This window comes from Pseudonaja textilis, chromosome 8 (assembly GCF_049901715.1).
Source record: "Pseudonaja textilis isolate UNSWEBS1 chromosome 8, rPseTex1.2, whole genome shotgun sequence".
In the NCBI taxonomy this organism is placed as follows: Eukaryota; Metazoa; Chordata; class Lepidosauria; order Squamata; family Elapidae; genus Pseudonaja; species Pseudonaja textilis.
In genome coordinates this window covers 7,262,298-7,282,024 of record NC_141997.1, presented here as the reverse complement: position 1 = coordinate 7,282,024, position 19,727 = coordinate 7,262,298, and the positions used below count along the sequence as shown (strand labels likewise).

At 45.2% G+C, this 19,727-nt stretch overlaps 1 protein-coding gene across 6 annotated transcripts in view; it reads right to left on the bottom strand.

Moving 5' to 3' along the window:
• Positions 1–19,430, bottom strand: part of SMPX (small muscle protein X-linked) — a 33,197-nt gene extending 13,767 nt beyond the window's left edge. The window contains exons 1-4 of one of the 6 annotated variants that reach the window (XM_087938249.1): positions 19,023–19,430; positions 16,110–16,248; positions 13,345–13,404; positions 12,658–12,742 (exon numbers count right to left, since the gene is read on the bottom strand). In XM_087938249.1, coding sequence (XP_087794375.1) covers positions 12,658–12,742; positions 13,345–13,404; positions 16,110–16,221 — 257 coding nt within the window. In that variant the 5' untranslated portion in view covers positions 16,222–16,248; positions 19,023–19,430. Of the gene's footprint in view, positions 1–12,657; positions 12,743–13,344; positions 13,416–16,109; positions 16,249–18,177; positions 18,241–19,022 lie in introns of those variants that run through there. The other 5 variants (XM_026714242.2, XM_026714243.2, XM_087938251.1 and 2 more) reach the window with 5 other exon arrangements.
• Between the last annotated feature and the right edge of the window lie 297 nt (positions 19,431–19,727).

Sequence of the window (19,727 nt, the reverse complement as noted above, 5' to 3'; positions counted from 1 at the left end):
GTGGCAGACCTGAGGAACCTGGGTGGTTTGTGTGGCTTCGCCAACCTCGAAGAAGCCATGAGAGATCGCATCGTCCTTGGCCTCAGAGACCCAACCGCCCAGAGCAAGATCATGGCCAAGGGAGACATCTCGCTTGCAGATGCCATAGCAGACGCCACAGCAGCCGAAGCCACTCGTAAATCGGCAGCACAAATGCGTCGAACCAGCGGGACCAACCGCCAACCCACCAACGATGCTGGGAAACCTTCAGACAAGTACACATCAACCACCCATCACAAAGATGTCGAGTCATCCTCAGACAGTGAGGAAGAAGAAGTCCACAGGCTCCGGTCAGAACATGAGCAACGGGACCAGCGGGGTCGCAAAGCCAACTACCAATGCGCCGGATGCGGGGGAAACCATCCCCGATCCGAATGCAGATTCTTAGATGCCATATGCCGTTTTTGCGAGAAACAGGGACACATCGCGAAGGTATGCAGAAACAAGAGAAATTCCAGCCCCGGACGGAGAGGGAGCAGCCCAAAGAGAAACGATGGCAATGCCACCACGCAGAGGGACCGCCCTAGCAACCAGTGGAACTGGTACAGCAGACCCCGAAGGGAGGCTCATCAAACCATCACCATCGGCCACGCTTCATCACTTGACGCTAAAAAGATCCGAGTAGAGGTCACGATTGAAAACAAACCATGCAACATGGAAGTCGACTCTGGGTCATCACTATCCATGGTATCCTGGAGAACACTCAAGCAGCTAGTCCCCAACATCCGACGCCAAGACCTCAGCAGTCAGAGACTCATACTGAAAGACTATCAAGGCAACCGGATTCCAGTCGCAGGTACCCGCCATGTGCAGGTCTCGTTCAAGGGACATAAGGCAATTCTACCACTCACCGTCATAGACCGAGACCGGCCAAGTCTATTGGGTCTTCAGTGGTTCGCGCCACTAGGAATCGGAGTGGCTGGCATCCATCATACTGAAGACAATGACTGGGAGGCAGCTCTCGTCCACGACTTCCGAGAAGTGTTCAACGAAAGCCTAGGCAAGTACAAGGGGTCCCCTATTTCATTTAATCTTCGCCCCGACATAGCACCCATTCGTCTTAAGCCACGCCGAGTTCCCTTTGCTCTTAAATCCAAAATTGACGAGCAACTGGACAAATTAATTGCGCAAGGCGTGTTAGAACCTATTGACCACGCCCGATGGGAGACACCAATCGTCACCCCCATAAAACCTGATGGGTCCATAAGAATCTGTGGTGACTACAAGGCCACCCTCAATCGCGCGCTACAGCAGAATGCCTACCCAGTGCCAGTTGTTCAACATCTCCTGCATTCACTTGGGGGTGGCAAAATATTCGCAAAATTCGATCTGGCCCAAGCGTATCAACAGCTACCAGTTGATCCCGAGACTGCAGAAGCCCAAACTATAGTCACACATCGTGGTGCATTCAAACGCAACAGGCTCCAGTTTGGTGTAAGCGTAGCCCCAGGCATCTTTCAAAGCGTGATGGAGAGACTATTACAAGGTATAAAAGGGGTCGTGCCCTATTTTGATGATGTATTAATAGCAGCACCCACAAAAAACCAATTAGAAAAATGTCTCAGAACAGTCCTACAGAGGTTCAAAAACGCTGGCCTCAAGGTTAAGAAGGAAAAGTGCCAGCTTTGCACAGAAAGGGTGGAGTTTCTTGGCTACCTCCTTGACAAGCAAGGAATCCACCCCACAGAAAAAAAATTGGCAGCTATCAAAAACACCCCAAGACCTAAAAACAAAACCGACCTCCAAGCCTTCCTGGGACTTATTAACTTTTATAACATCTTCCTACCCCAGAAGGTGACTGTTGCTGAGCCCCTTCATAGACTACTCGATAAAAGGGCATCCTGGAATTGGGGACGTCTGGAGGAACACGCCTTCCAGCAAGTAAAAGACCTCTTACCTCAAAGGCAGTACTAATTCAGTATAACGAGACACTACCTTTGACTGTCACGTGTGACACCTCACCATTTGGGGTAGGGGCCATCCTGAGCCACGTCCTACCAAACGGCTCAGAAGCACCAATTGCATTTTTTTCACGAACTCTATCAAAAACAGAAAGAAACTATAGCCAATTAGATAAGGAAGCTATCTATTCCCCACGCAGATGCCTTGAGCCGCTCACCTCTACCTGAGCCACAGGAAGACCCAGCTCCCACACTCCCCGTACTGCAAATAGAGACAATGCCATCACCTCCACTAACGGCTCAAGACATCGCTTTTGAAACCAGAAAGAGACTCTTGTTTGGCACGAGTTCTTGGCTGGGTGGAGAGGGGATGGCCAGATTACGATACTAAGGAAATGTTTAAGCTGTTTAAAAACAGACAAACGGAACTTTTTTCACAAAAAGGGTGCGTTTTGTGGGGAGACCGAGTTGTTGTACCAACTAAGTTACAAAAAAGGGTCTTGCAAATGCTACACGATGGACACCCGGGCATCGTACGTATGAAAGCGCTGGCAAGAAGTTACGCCTGGTGGCCAGGTATAGACAAACAAATTGAAACCTGGGTCGCCTCTTGTAACAAATGCCAGGAAAACCACTCAGCTCCACCTAAAGCCCCACCAACAGAATGGGAAACACCCAGGGATCCTTGGTCTCGCATTCATATTGACTTTGTGGGACCTACGAGAGGCCACACCTTCTTAATAACTGTTGATGCCTACTCAAACTGGCTTGAGGTCAATAAAATGAAAACAACCACTACTGAGGCGGTCATTAAAAAACTGAACAGACTCTTCGCCACACACGGGTTACCAGATGTCCTGGTCTCTGACAATGGGCCCCAATTTACTGCCTTAGCCTTTGAACAGTATTTAGCAGAACGGGGCATCCGACACGCACTCACATCGCCGGCTCATCCTGCAGCGAATGCCCGGGCTGAACGAATGGTTCAGTTTACGAAAAAAACCCTACAGAAAATGGATCAAGGCAACATCCACGACAAAGTCACTAGAATGCTGCTCCTACAACACATCACACCAAACAGCACGACCAACAAGTGCCCAGCTGAACTCCTGATGGCCAGGAAACTCAGATCGCCTCTAGATCGTTTGCACCCTGCCTACACCCCAGAAAAGCCCCTGGGTTCCAGCAGCAAGCACCGTGTTTTCAAGGTAGGAGACTGTGTTTTCGCAAAAAAATTTTCTGGGGATCCCCTTTGGATTCCTGCCCAGGTAACTCAAGTTACAGGCCCCCGCTCCTACTGTCTACTCACCACTGATGGCAGACCATGGAAACGCCATATTGACCAACTGCGCTCCAGACTAACCACATCTTCCAACCCTGACCCTAATTTTGACACTAGGGGGGGAGGGGAAGCAGTGAACTCAGAATTAGAACCAACACCTGTCTATTCCGAGCTACCACCGAGATCACTGCACCATGGTTGGCAACACTCACCAGCTGGAACTGAGACTGGACAGTCGAATGCTTCGCCAGGAAGCAGCAACCAGGCAGGTTCAGCGAACCCTGGGAGCCATGACGCTAACAGCGAGGCTGAGGACTTCATCACCCCGGGGGCACCAGAGGAGAGCCCTAACCATGACACCGGTTCACCGTTTCTGTTTGGTCCAGCAAGCAGTCCATCTGAACCCAGGTTTGAACAGGGTCAAGCGGAACTGCGTAAGTCAGGCAGACAGGTGCGAAGACCTGCTTACCTGCGAGACTATATTACTCCACCCCTTAAACGGAACCGAGAGGGGAGGGGTGTTCCGGACTAGCAGGCTTGTAGCCTGCAAATCTGATTGGCCCGCTGAAAGCCGATTGTGATTGGTCACCATAGACTGATGCGGTTGGCCAGTAAACGGGCTGCCGCGATTGGCCCTGCCAAGAGCGGCAAACTCAAATCGCCTTCATTGGCTGCCTAGCCGCAGCCAGCCCTATATAAGGGGCTGCTGCGGCTGGGGTTCGTTGCTCAGATCTGAAGTCACAAATAAAGAGCTGTTTGTTGCTATCTGAGTCTTGCCTCCGTTCTTGAACCGTCCTCCCAGATTTAACAGTGCTCAATGCTTTTTGGCAGTTTTAACCCCACTGTCACTGAATTGATGTTCCGAATAATTGGGAAAGGCCCTATGAACTTAGGTCCCAGTTTTTTACAGGGTTGCCTCAGGTTCAAAAATTTTGCAGATAGGTACACCCTGTCTCCTACTCTATATTCCCTCTGATGTGCCTTCTTCTTGTCATCTTCTCAAATGCTTTACGCACTGTGACCCAAGTGGCTTTTAAGGTATCAATTCACTCAGCCAATGATTCTGATGATGGCCTTTCTTGATGCAGCTCTGGCATAGGTACAAACTCTATTCCAGTATCACCCAGAAAGGGTAAACCCTGTGCTACAATGCACAGAGTTATTATTTGCCAGTTCTGCAAAAGGCAGAAGCTCAGTCCAATTGGTCTGCTGGTAGTTCACATAACATTACAGGTATTGCTGTAGAACCAAATTCATACATTCAAAGACTCTGTTAGTGTAGGGATGATGGCTGGAGTTAAATCCCTGGGAGGAGCCTATCAATTTTAAGAACTCCCACCAAAACTTTGATGTGAATTGTACTGCCTGGTCAAAAATAATGCACTTTGAGGGCCCATGCAGTCAATATTTGTGCTGCATGAATAGCCTAGCCAGGACTCGGGCTGAGGGAATTCTGGGACATGCCAAAAAATCTGCTTGCTTAGGGCAGTGATAGTCCAGATTACAGTATTTCCAGTGCTCTCTGGTAGCTCAACAATGACGTCCATTGAGATCTCTTCCCAAGGGTTAGCTACTGGCTGCAGTAGCCCTAGGGGCTTTTAGGTGGCTGCTTCATCAAAGAACACATGGGGCAGCTGGCCACATATGCTTCTATGTTCTTATTTATTTTTGACCACCAAAACTGCCTTTTCATTAGGTGAAGAATCTTCACAAATGCCCTGGTGCCCTCGTGTCATGGCTCCACTGTAGGACTAATGTCCTCTGGCTGGATGGGACGTACACTTTATTCCCTTTCCACACCAGGCCATCCTTTGAGGACAGGTTGGTTCTGTGCTGCTGAAACCATTCATCTTCTGCCAAGGCATTCCTCAAAGGCCATACATTGTAGAGGTGACTCCCTCTGCTGCCTCCTGAGGGCTGGTGCTGTGAATTGATGGGATGGGATGATGGAGTTTTTCTTCTTGGGCATTGTTGTATTGTGGCATCCAGGAGAGAGTGTCTGGCAAAAAGGTTTTTCCCTTCCAGTAGGTAGTAGAGGTTAAAGTTGAAGCAGTTGAAGGATTGTGCCCACCGAACCTGCTTAGGGAATAATGTCTTCAAAGTTTCCAAGTTCTTGTGGTCTGTCCACATTTCAAATGGGATTTTACTGCCTTAAAGGAACTGTCTCCAGGTTAAGGTGTTTATGAAAACTGGATGCCACCAGTAGGGGCAGTCAGCAGGGGGCAGCCTTCTCGCCACTGTCAACTCTCCTCCACCAACTTGGTTGCTGCCATTTCTTTGCATGACGTCTTGGCACTGGAAAGTTGCTGCAGAGATAACTCGCTGTGGGTACTGGGTAGAGAGCCAGACAAGCAAGCAGCTTTCAGAAGGCAGTGGCAGTAGGTTGGCTCTGCCCTGAATGCTGAATTGGCAGTTCAGCTGCAGCAGGGGATGGGGTGGAGGGCGGGGAGGAGGCAGCAAGCAAGGCTCCTATTTTGATACCTCCCGCCATTGCCTTGGGCTGCACTACTCTACAAGGTTTCTTTTTAAAGCCCATGACCCTGCCAGTTTTTTTTCCCTAAAGTGTTGAGGAGGCTCTGCAAGTCCCGCCCCGCCACTAGAAAAGTAGGAGGGGAAAGTTGCAGAGCCTCCTCAGCACTTTAGGGAGAAAAGGTTACAGAGCCCCATGGCTTTAAAAAAAACAACTTGCAGAGCCTCCTGGGAACTTTAGGAAAAAAAAACCCTTGCTGAACCTTCACAGCATGCTGCCTTGCAGAGCCCAATGGCTTAAAAAAACCCTTGCAGACAGGCGCAGTCTGCAGATCAAACGGCATCACCCAAAACTGGTAGCAGCACAGGGGACAATTAAATGACATTTTCCACTTATTCCCCTCCTTTATCCTCACTTGGTAGTATGCCTCTCTCAAGTCGTTTAGTGAAAATCCTCTTTGGACAGATAGTTTAACATGTCCCTCATAAGAGGGAGGAGATACATGTTTCCCCTGCAAATACAGTTCAGGCCTCTATAGTCCATGTATAGCCTAAGGGACACAACCTTCTCCTTGAAGTGCATAGCCATCTGTGCTTTTGCTGGCAGCCATCCTCAATTTCACTGTCTGAATGAACCCTAGCCTGGTTCTTGTCTATAAATGCCCAAAGCTCTTCCATCTCCCTGGGTGTCATCTTGTACATTTTTGATTTAGGCAACTTGGCCCCTGGCATGATTTCAATCACATAGTCCAGGGGTCAGCAACCCACGGCTCTGGAGCCACATGCGGCACTTTTGGCCCTCTGCTGCAGCTCCCTATTGTCTGATTTCCCTGTTGGCTGACCCCTCCCCTCCCCATCACTCCTCACCTGACCTGAGAAAATAAGGGCAGTGGCGGTGGATGGAAACTCTATATTCCACAGCAGGAGCAAAGCACCCCTGTACTTGCTTGTATGAGACAACAGCATTCCACTTTTGTTGCAATACATTTGCGCTCAATGTAGTCCTTGCCTCCTGCTGTTTCAGGCTCAGAGCTGTAAGCTGCTTCAAGCTCAGAGCTATTGCTGCCTCTATGGCCTGCCTGCTGCTCTCGCAGAACCTTGTGCAGCACAGTGAAATTTAGCGCACTTCACAATGGGGGAGATGGGGTCTCCTCCTCCTCCTAGAGCCCATTATGATGTGAAGCCACAATGTGACCCTGCCCACTCACCCTTGCAAACAGTAGCAGAGTCAGAGAGACACACAGAGAGACAAGAGACAGAGACAGAGAGAAACACAGATATATAAATAGAGAGAGACAGAGACACACAGAGAGAGTCAGAGAGAGAGAGAGAGAGACAGAGACAGAGACAGAGACAGAGAGACACAGAGAGAGAGAGAGAGATAGGCAAAGAGAAGGAGAGACAGAGAGAGACAGACCAACACACACACACACACACACACACACACACAGAGACGGAGACAGAGACAGAGATAAACATACAAACACTCACAAAGAGACAGAGATACAGACAGAGAGAAAGAGAGGCAGAGACACAGAGAGAGACACAGTGAGAGAGACATAGAGAGAGAAAAAGGTGAACAACACACCTGAGGCTGGGTATGGCAACAGGTGCCTGGGAGGGGAGGTGTGAGGTGGGGCCAGGGGTGGCAAATAATTTAACAACCAGTTATCTGCCCTAATGACCAGCTGAATAGTCTGGCTGGAGGGTCATGTGACTGGGTTGGAGTGAGTGATGTCGAGTTGGCCATGCCCACCGAGTCACACCAGTTGTTAAATTATTGGCCTGGTGTTTTCTTTTTTGTGGGAAAGAGATCCAAATGGCTCTTTGAGTGTTTAAGGTTGCAAACCCCTGGCATAGTCTGTGGGTTTGTGGGGTGGGAATGTATCTGATTCCTTTTTGCTAAAGATCTTTGCTAGGTCATGGTATAATTGAGCTCTCCACCTCCCTTTAGTGTGTTAGCTAATTCTGTTTTCACTCTCCCGGCTGCAGGCGTGTGGCTGGCTCTTAGCATTTTCACTAATCCCTGCTGGTCAGCTGTTTCCCTTTGCACCTGCCACTTGTCTCTGTCCTAGTTCAAACCCAGGTTCCACTTTTTCCACCATGCTAACTGCAGGATCATGGACTTGGTCATCCCAGGGACTACAATGAAACAGTCTCTATGTGGGCCCCAACTTTGAGCTTCACTGGCTTGGTCAGGCATGTCGATGACATTCTGCCCATTATTGAGCCATTCAACTGGGAAAATGCCATGGGCTGCCTCAGCTTTCTCAGTCTCCTCCTTAGTCTCTCTACTATCTGGGGCTAATCACACACTTTGTGCACCCTGAGACAAATGAGAACCCACTTTACTCCTGACAACATCACAATCTCCACCCTGGCCATCATGGGGATGATGGTGCCACTTACCATTGGGTCATCCTTTCCTTCATTGTCACTCTTGTAGATTGGGTCTGCTCTGGTGGGGGTTAGTGTCCCCCCCTCCCTGGTGGACTGAGGGGAGAACTCCATGACCTACTGCCCCATGCATGTCTTCTCCTTTGGCTTCACAGGGATTTTCTTCTTTGGTTGGCTGGGGGTGGGGAAGCAGCCACTGGTTGTGGAGAGAGGCATTCTGCTGCTCTGTGACCTTCCTTCCCACAGTGAAAGCAAGCCCCTGGGCTTTGGTGAGGTTCTCCCCGCCAGGCAGGGACATGCCCCCCACCTCCTCTAAGGGCCAGTCACTTCTTGGGCACTCAGCAAGGTTGGCTTTCTTCATGGTGTGCTTGTGGTACTCCATCAACTCAATTTCTACTTCAGTGGCCACTTGGTACCATGCCTGCAGATTCTGTGGTATCCTTTCAGAGTGGGCAGTTGTGGTATAACTCCTTGTTTAGCCCCTATCAAAAGTGGTAGTCCAGCATGCACTTGGGCCTATCTCTTAGGTGGCTAGCCAGGCTACAGAAGTCCTGGATGTACTCCATCACTGGCTGCTTGCCTTGTTTCAGGGTGCAGATACAGGGGGCTTCTGCATGTTGAGCCATCATGGGGTCCTCAAACCATTCACACAGGGTCTGCATGAAGGCATCTAGGTCATTCAGCTCTGGATCCTCCTCATTGTGCAGGGACGCCAGCCATCCTAAAGTGCTCTCTTCCAAGTTAGACACAATGACATAAGCCCAGGCTGCATTGTCTGGATACATTCCTCCATAGCATTCCATATGGTGCCATACTTGGGATGGAAAGAGGGCCAGGTTATCTGGATACCCATCAAAGTAGATCATTAGGGGTTGGTCACTCCTCTCAGACCAGGCTGTATCCCAGTGGCAGCCCTGCTGGTACCACTGGCTGCCAGGTGTGCAGTGACCCCAGCTGCTGCCAGAGCCACTTTCTGCCACGCTGGGGGTGGTATAGCAGGTTCAGCTGTCATCACCCCCCTATGCCAGGGTCTTAGCCACACAGTCAGGGTAGGCACCGTCAGTTGCAGGAGGAGAGCCAATGAGCTAGTTGACGCTGTTAATGACTTAACAATTCCCATCTGGTTATTGCCACTGTGGCCCTGGATGATTGTGGCCACCTGGATCTCCAAGCCACCGAACTTCTCCTTCAGCTGCTCCATCAATGGGCTGTGGGTGGTGAACTTCCACTCCGTGGGCTAGTCCCACTCGACTGGCCATTCCGCTTTTCATCTTTCAACCCTCAGATATCATTGACTCCCAATGAAACTCCCACTGCCTTATCCACATTCATTGCCCAGCAGGTCTTTGGACCCTGGTACAGACCATCCCTTTCCCACTTTCTCATACTCATTGGCCGCTGCTCAAGTGTTTCAACCTTCTGTTTGGAGTGCATGCCAACCGGCTGTGCTCCTGCTCTGGCTTGCAGCACTGCCAGAGCCCCTTTGGCTGGAATTTCTCCTGGTTTCTCCTCTGACTCTTTATCAGCTGCTGACATCTTGGGGGAGTTGCCTTTACTCATAGATCCATATAGCCACAGAAGAAGCAAAGCTTACTCTGAGGTTTTCAGGTGAAAAGCAGCATAGTTAATTTCCCCTTTTTCCATTTGGGCCACTCATTGTCCATTGTCCACTAATCTAACATGTTGCTTTTATTTTGGGAAAACAGGCTGTACCTTTGGAAGATTCCCATTGCACAGCCTTGAAGTGTCAGAATTTTCTCAGGCTGCAAACGGCTCACATAAATTCCTCACCTCCCTTCCAGCTCCCAATACATTCCAAGCATTCCCTCCATACTTCCTTTGTTTCTGTTGTCAAGTTGCAAGTAGAGGGGTAATAAGAGTCAGCCTGGATGCCAACTTTGTTTCCCTTTCCTCCAGTGGTGTGATTCAAAAACTTTTATCACCAGTTCGGTGAGTGTGGCTTGGTGGGCGTGCTTTGCACGTATGCACACACTTTGCGTACACGTGTACACCAAACATGCACTTTACACAGGCGCAGAGGTGTTTGCGCAAGGGCAGAGGCATTTTGACTCACTTCCTTCAAGCCTGTACTCTCCAGATTGCTTCAGCAGCTGCCGTGCAACACTCTTCTGTGCCATGCAATGCAGCTGTGCTTCAAAAGCAAAAGATAAAGGTGAGTATGGGAGCCCAGGTGGGCAGGTGGGCCCAACAGTAGAGTGGTGGTGAGAACCGGTTCTGTCTCTGCTGCTCATCGCCGCTACCGGCTCGGCAGAAGAGGACTGAACCGATAGCATACCACCACTGCTTCCCTCCCATCAAAGGTCAAAGCATAGTAGAGAATAAACCTCAAGCATTCTATTTAATGTAGGAATAAACATGAATATAATGCTCTTCTGGGATCTCCTCTCAGTGCCTTGACCTGTTAGTTGATGAGATCCTTCTTTCAGGGCTAGTGAACTGCAAACAGGCCCAGAAGATGCAGAGGAGAACGTCTGAATTCTATTATTTCTGTCCCAACCAGAAGAGATCTGGAGGACAATGCCCAAGGACCACAATGGACTGCATCGTAAATAATGAACTACACCAAACATTTTTTTCATAAGTGCTATTGCGAAGCCAAAATTTTCCCATTGAAAAAAACTATATATATATTTTTGTTTCTCAAACACATAATTTTGCATTTGTCTCTGTTCAATTTAATTTTCTTTTAGCATATTTCTCTAAGCTTTCAAGATAATTCAGATAATTATTTCTGTCTTCTGGATTGTTAGATGTACCAGCCAATTTTGTGTCATCTTCAAAATTGAGAAATATTTTCTGCAGCTTTTCATCTGAATCATGAATCAAAGTGTTAAATAATACAGGACCCAGAAAGGAACAATATCATTCTTTGTTATGAGAAACCAATTTTCAAGCCCACTTATCCACTTAACTATTATGCAATATAGCCCACACTATCCAACTTGTTAATCAGGGATCATTTGACACTGTGAAATGTTTTTGCTGAAATTAGAATATACAACAAATAATTTTCCAGTATTAACAGTATAACAATATACATAGTTTGTGAATAGATAGTAGGAAAATATTATCCCTTCAATTCTACACCACAGAAAATCTATAGTTAAAATGGGGCCTGCATCAGTTCAATTTTGGTTTTGAGGTTCCTCCCACAAGTAAGTTTTATTCAATGTCAAAAGAGCAACAAAATCCCTTAATTATTAATTAGAAAATCTTGAAGGATGACTTCAGTTATAAATAATAAAGGGATTATAAATTAAATCAGCACTGAGTTCAACACATTAAATATAGTTAACATAATTGTTTAATCATTCATGACTAGACATTAATGTATTGGAATTCACTTTTGTCCAATTTTGAATGGAATCAAGCAAAATGTAAAATGTAAATATAAATACTATCATTGTTCAGTTTTTATTTCATTCTTCATAGGAACAACAACAAAAAATGCCCATGGCTTTACTGATTGTTTTGTTAGCTGCAAGTATCAGTAAAAATATCAATGTTTTTCTTCTTCCTTAATAAAACCCTAATCCTAACCCTAATTTATGTTGGGTTCTTTTTGTATTTTTTTACTTATATTTCTCTCTTGATCTTTTGCCTAACTGCAGTAAATGACTCTTAATGATGGAAAATTAATAAAGTATGCATCCTATTGGGTTTATTACTATTACTAGGAAGCAAAATATTTATTTCTTCAAAAACTGTATAACAAATCCAGTCTCTTACAATAACATTAGAGCCTTGGTCATCCCATTCCCAGAATAATAGGGGCATAATTTATAATTCATTAGTAGATTGTACGTATCTATATAGAAGGGTGGTTTTTCAAGAGGCAACTGGACTTTCTGATTCTTTTTCTTTCTTTCTCTTTCTTTTTTGCATTTATTTTTGCATTGCATGTATAGATATAACATCTGTATTTTAATTCCACTGTTTTATATTCAAATGTACCAATGGAACAATCTAAGTCCATAGTTAAATCTACAAACAGGCTACCCAAAGAAAACAATTATATTACAGGAATGTCCATAGATCATGCATGGCATTAATTTAGCCTTAGTCCTAACATAGTTTTTTTATCTTACTGGATGAGGATTTCTCTCCTTCTCCATTCAGATTCTTTCAGTGGTACATTAAGAATGAGAACGTTATGTCCTCAATAGAGGCAATAAGGAGCTGTTGTCAGAAACAATTGAAGTTTATTCATAGGGTCAATAGCATGGAGTTGGATTGCTATTGGTGACATTCCAATCAGCTGTTTAGTGGTTGACAACCTAGCGCTGCTAAGTAAGTGGAGCTAGTATTGTTTCCAGGCCTTTTTAGTGATTGATTGAGAGGAAATAGATGCTCTGGGTTTCAAATAAATTACGTATGCCATTGGTTTCTTCAGAGTGCATATTTGGGGAAATAACTCATCTGGGCCTAACTTATCTGGACGCTTTATTAATTCATTAGAGCTATCCAACATGACCTACAAGGAAATAAAAAATGTCTAATTTCAATTATATTTATTCCTTTGTTCACAGAAATACCCATCAACCTTACCTAAGCATGACCAACAAGCAAGCTATCTCGTGTTTTAGCTGAACACTATCTGGAATTGGCAGAATGGAATATAGCCAGCATTTTCCTGTCAAGGAACATCAATAACAGGTATTTAATTGAGAGTCCCAAAGGTGCTTTTTAAAGAGGCAACTGGACTTTCTTGTTTTTCCTTGAAGAAGTTCCCTTCCCATCCAAGAATCTTCTTCAGCAAAGAAGAAGCAAAACATCTTCAAAGAAAAACAAGGAACTCCAGTTGCCTCTTTAAAAAGCACCTTTGAGATAACCATGACTGGATGATTGAGAATCTCCATAGATATTTAATTGAGAGATTTATTTCCAGTTACCAGCTAAAAGAGTGCTAATAGTGATAAGTTAATTTTCAAGGAGAATAAGGAAAAGTAACAGCACAAGTAATGTGTGTATGTATGTGTATGATAGCACTATTTAAACTTTAGATAACATATTGAATTGCTTTTTTACACGGAACAAAGCACACGGGGGAAGCAAATTGTGATTATTTTTTATGCTAATAAAAATATGTGAGACGTGCAATAAATTGTTCCCTCAAAATAATTTAGCTGCATTTCTAGCAAATTGAGAATAATCCCTAACTAGAAATAAAGCTCCGTCCCATGTATCTCTTCTCCATTTAAAGTAATTTATAAGCAATCACACAAAATACCTTACCTGAATGCTTCTGACATTTGAAGCTCGTTGATTTGACATATTTAAGCAATAGAGTTTTCACTGCAAAAAAACTAAAATCAATTAAGGAAACAAAAAAATGATAGCAAAACCTTTATGGGTTATAATGGCATTCTATAAGCAAATATTTTTTAACCTATAATTTCACTATGGTGCTTCCTGGTAACTATGTATTCATCAGCTCAGATTATCTTTCGGACTCAAGTTTCAGAGTTACTAAGATACACCCACAGAATACTGCAAGGAACTTAGAACCTCTGAAATTCATTACTGAATTTTTAATAGATCCAATGAGTAATATCACTTTCACAATACAATAGGAAAGGAGCACACATTCCATTAAAAGGCACAAGTTAATAACTATCTACATTATTTATTTACTATTTATTTCACTTCACAAAACAGAATTGCAAAACCCTTATATACGAAACCAGAGTTTTCTGATGAACATGTCTTTCAGTAGACTGTAACCTAAGGATAAATAAACTACTCAGAGGTCTGATAAGAAGGAATTTCAGAAAATAAAGACCACTAGAAACTACAAGAGCAATAGCATTTGGGTATGCTCAATACAGCTTCCCATCTTACTGTGCCTAAGAAAAGGTGTAAAATGGGACAAAACTTACTTAACAAATTTCCCACTTAGCAACACAAATTTTGGGCACAATTGTGATAATAGGTTGAGGATTACCTGGATGGCATGGCTTGGATATATACTGTTTTCCAGAAGCCAGTTTCTAAGTTTATATGTAACCTTAAATTGGGACTAAAAATAAATGATAAGAATAAAATATAAACAAAATGGAAATTCCTCAGTGATACAACTGCATAGAATTACTTTAAGCAGAGGCAAACTTTTTTTTCCATGCCAATTTTAACTGACCTCATTGCTGCTTGAGAAATCAGGACAACAGAATGTTGATGAGTTAAAAATAGACTTATCTTCTTGGATTGCAATTCCTCTGTTTTACTTGATTAATTTTATTTAGTAATAAAGATATTAAGGACATTATGTCTTCAGATTTGACTGCATGAGCAGGAAGGAGGCTAATAGTTAATAGAAATAGATGGTACTTTCATATTTTCATGGAGCTTTTTCTCCTTTCACCAAAACCACTTTTGGAATCTCACCATATGTGTTAATATTGCAGAAGCATTGCAATGTTGGGGAAGAAAATGAACTATTTCTGAGGCACCAAATCTTTTGCACTAGGGATGAAGAACTTGTGTTCTTTTTATGGTTGATAAATTACAGCTATCAGCAGCCTGGTCAATACAATTATACAAGGGCTGTACTAGACAGGAACCTTGAGATTGATTCTTTATACTGTTTATCCCTCAAAACAAATTCCCAATTAGAAGTTCACTAGTTGCTTTGGGCTTTAAGACTCCCCCTTTCCTCCCGGCATGGCCAGCAGTAAAGGGATGCTGGAAATTTTAATTCAACCTTGGTCTCTACACATTTTTTAACCCGTCAAAATAGTGTAAGAAAGCAAGTTTAGAATCCTACTTTGTTGCCTTAAAAGAGGTTTTTGGATACAGAATGGATTACATTCTGTAGTACCAGCCATAATATCTTGGTAATGTCAGCCAAAAGATCTGTTATGGGACAAATTCTTTTTTCTTTCCTAATACTACTACTTGCAGTTATCCTGAATTCAATGGAGCTTTTTCTTCTGTGTGCCTATACTGTACATTGGATTGCAGCCTATCTGAACCAATGTGATTTTAGACGCTATACTAATTCCAGGGATGGGATTCAAATTTTTTAACAACCAGTTCTGTGGGTGTGGCTAAATTTGTGGGTGTGGCTTGGTGGTCATGTGACTGGCTGGGTGTGGCTTGCTGGCTGGGCATGGCTTGCTGGTTACGTGACTGGGTGGGCGTGGCTTGGTGGTCATGTGAACTGGGCAGCTGTGGTCAGGTGGCCATGTGACTGGCAAACCAAATACAAGTGGTCCTTGCTTAATGGCCGGTTACTTAGCAAGTGTTCTAATTTATGACTGACCTCCCCAGAGCTACTTGACCTGTTTTTGAAGTTTTGACAGCCATGCACACACAAACACACACACACACACACCCTTCTAACCCTGCTGGACCAGGGGGCTGGACTAGAAGATGACCTCAGAGATTCCTTGCAGGCCAGCCCTAGATTGCTGTGCTGTTTCAAAAAGTCTTCTGAAGCCAGGGTTTGTGTCCTTCCTTCCTCTCCTTTTTTTTCCCTCCCTCCTTCCATGTATCTATCTATCTACCATATATCTCATTCACTTTCTCCCCCTCTCTTTCTCTTTCTTTCTGTCCCTTCCTTCCACCCCCTTTGTCTATCGCTTTTCTTCCTTTCTCTTCCTTTCTCTCCCTTTTTCTCTTTCCCTTTTCTTTCTTTACTTTCTTGTCTCTTCTTTCTCTCTCTCTCTTTCCCACTCTCTTTCTTTCTCTCTCTTTCTCTTCCCCCCTTCAGTTTCCCTGTCTCTTTCTCTTTTCCTCTCTCTTTTTCTCCCTCTCTCTCTTGCTCTCTTTCCCTCTCTCTTTTTCCCTCTCTCTCTATCCCTTCCCTTCCTCCTTCCCTCTCTCCTTCTAAAGCTAGGAGACCCACCTGAAACAAACACACACACACACACACACACACATACACTTCCATCAAAGTACTCGCCCAGCAGTGTTGCTTGTGACTAGGGATCTTCCTGGCCAGTCTCCCAGAGTCCCAGGAACTGGGCATGATTGTTTGTTCACACCTGCTCCCACGTTACCTGGAAAAGCTGGCAGGCAAGGCTTCTGGATCCAACAAAGGGGCCACAGGTGGGACTTCCTCCCCTTTTTCTTTTGGGGAAAGGGCTGGAACTTCAAGGGAAGCAAGGGCATGCACTACAACCTCGCCTATCCCAGCAGCTGCAGGAGAGGTGAGCTGTAGGAAAGGTGAGCCGGCCCACCGTGGCTGACTCACCTTTCCCCCGGCCACCAGCCACAGGAGGAAGGTAAGTTTGCAGGCAGTCAGGAAAGCCCAAACTGCTGTCTAGCCCAGAGCTGCCGGTGGGGTGGCCAAGGCTGCAGCTTGTCCCCTGCTTGGATTCTCTGCAGCTGCTGGGGCTCACAGCTGCCCGGGGGTGGTGGTGGTGGTGGTGGTGCGGAAGGCAACCAGGAAGCATGAGGCTACATCGCCCACATCACCCCTCACAGCGGGAAGGGGCAGCAGGCAAAGGGGCGTTGCAGGCCCAGGTGGCATAGCATCATGCTCCCTGATCACCCCCCTTACCCTCACCCCCAGCAGGCAAGGCCCAGCAGCTGCAGATAATCTAGGTGGGGGGCAAGATGCAGGCTGGTGGGGACCCAAGTGGCAATGGGTCAGCCCTGGCTTGCCTTACTCTCTGTCACCAGCAAGCCAGGTAAGTTGGAGGCTGGTGACAGTGGAGGGGGGAAGCTTGCTAAGCCGCAAGCATTGAGGGCAGCAGTGGCATGGCAGTGGTGCTTAGGCTGGCCTGGGGACTCAACTGGGGCTTGTGGCGGCAGTGGCGGCAAGGAATTGGACAGCAGCAGTAGCATGGTGGTGACAGACTAGCCTGGCCCAGGAGTCGGGACTCAACTGGGGCTGGCGGCAGCAGGAGCATGTAGGTGACCGGGGCTTGCAGAGCCTCACTCACGTAGGGAGATCATGATGGCGGAAGGCAGACAGCGATGGCTGGCGGGCAGTCCGGTGGGCAAAGACAGACTTCAGGCAGTGATGGCATGGCCGAGATAAGGAGGGGCAGAGCAGGGCGGGCGGGGGAAAAATGCAGTCAGTGATTGTCGTGCATGCACGCAATGTCATTTCTAAAATTCTGTTTTCACTTTGTCATTATGGAGTACTGCATGTAGATTAATGAGAAAAAAATGAATTTCAACAACTGTAGAATCAGGCTGCAGCATAACCAAGTTGACAAGAGTGAAGGTGGTCTGAATACTTTCTGAATGCACTGTATATAATATTACATATATTTCACACTTTCCACTGAAATCAGTAGGAAATTGCCAAGTTGTTATTAGCAATTCCCACCAGATTTTGATGACATAATTTTTGGGAGCTCTGGTTCTTCCAAAAGATAGCTGAGACTGTTGGGGTTACTGGGTTTCCCCAGGGTGGGCTGCTGGGGGTTCAGGAGAGCTCCTAGCTAATAGTCTGTACAGTTCAGACAATCTCCAAATCCCACTCCTGGCTGGCCCCACCCCTCCCACCTTGCCCCTCCCACCTCACCCCTCCCAGGAATCCTCACACAGCCAGTTTTGGATGCAGGTAAGTACACAGTATGCGCAGAGGCTCGGGATGAAAAATGGGCCTCCTGGAAGTTTGGGAAGGTTGGAAATGGACCCATTTCTGGCTTCCAGAGAGCCTCTGAAGCCCGGGGAGGGCAAAAATGCCCCCCATGGGGCAGGAGGCTGACTAGGCCACACCCACCATGGCCATGCCTACCCAGCAATTGGGCAGAGAACCCTTTGCTAAAAATGTTGAAGTCCACCCCTGGTTGTCCCCATCTGTTGAAGAACTTTGGGGCACAATTGACAATTAGGAGGATAATTTTCAGTGTTTTTCTTACATCATTTAAGACAAAAAAACAGGCTGAGAATATCCATAAATTATAGGTTACAGAACAGAGTGATAATCAGTAACTGAATAATTTCAAATTTAAACAATCTGAACAAATCATTTAAATTGTAAACATGATAAATGACTGAAAAAGCCAATCCTATCAGGCATACAGATTTGATCTCATGGCTTATCCTTTATGACCGCCCCCCCCTCCCCCGCCAAGCCTTGCACTGGAGTAACTTAGTAAGTAACTTTACACGCCAAGGTCCCTAAGATTTGTGATCCAGCATGAGGCACAGGAAGAAATAAATGGGGGGTGGGGAGTTCTTAACTGCTCTGCCTTATCTAAAAATAAGCCCTGTGGGGAGTGCTGAGGGACATTCAGCACCAAGCTGTGTCAATTTGCTTGAATGAAGTGGAGGTCTGTGCAAGGTGTTTCTCTAATATCCATCTTTCCTACTCCTGCAACCTAGATGCAGTTGAAAAGAAGCTGGAAACGACATCTTTGTCATGCTGACCTCCCCCATTTGTAACATGTATAAAACTGGCATGGATGTTATGAAATGGAACTGCATTATCCTTTTTTAATATCTAGATAGAAATTATGCTGAGTAGCAAGCTTACTCAGAAAGGAGGGGGAATACAACTCTGCAATTCATTTCATGAAAGGTCACTGTGACTCCAGAGTGAATGATAAGCATTTTTAGCATAGAGAGAGAAATATTTCTGGGTTCAAACTTTGAATATTAAAATTTTGCTTATTTGTATATGGCTTTCCACAAAGCCACAGTAAGAAAAATAAACATGCATTTGGTTAGCTGTCACCAGTGTGCCCAGTAGGCTTTTATGAAAATCATACAAGAGCAGGTACATTTATGAAACTGCAAAATCTCAGAACAACATTCTTTAATTTAAAAACTCTTGTCTGTGTATTCAGTAATTGCAATAGTTAATGAAAAACATTAATGACCTGGTATAAAGAGAATCACATTCATAGCAACATAGCCCTTGTCCTTATTCCCTAGCTATAAATGTATTTCCCAAGTCAACATTTTATTTTTTTAAAAGCTGCCCCCCTCCCTCCTCAACTCCCATTAGGTACCTGATTATTTATATCAGAAAAGTTCCAGTCAGAAGAGTGAATGCTACACCTCCCTTTGCTGCTGACTGAGGCCACTTAGGTCAGCTGAGATCCTTCATGTGAAATAGATGAAGGTCTTTGTGCAGTGGATACTATCAAGGGAAAGGACCTCTGGGACTGGAATAGAGCAATGTTCAGAAGCCAAGTGCAATAGAGAATTCCTGTCATAGCTTGCAGTTGTTCTTCCTAAATATAGAATAAGATTCATCCTGTAACTTCATTCTGTCTTAGTTGAAACTAAGGCTCTCAAGTGTCAAGCAAAAAGATATGAGTGCTCAGTTCCAGGTAACGTTGCTGCCATTTTCTCAATGTAGAAATATCAGAAGTTTTTTTTTTTAATAGTTTGAGTAAATAGCATTTAACAACTTCCTCTTCTTCCTCCTTTTAACATATAACTGTTTTGCAGTGAACAGACCTCATGCAAATCTTCAGGTCACTTGTCAAAAAAAAATCATGGGGATATGATTCCCAGTATTATTTTTTTTAAAGGTCAATGCATACAATTTTAGAGGGTTTTTTTTTTCCTGTACTAATTGATATTCTATCTTGAGCTTTTTGACAGATGCTTGGTATAAGAAAATGATGGAAGAAACAATGAAAACCAGGAGGGAGAGGATGCATCTTGCTCTTTTTGGATGAGTTGCAAATTTGAGGTATAAGTACCCA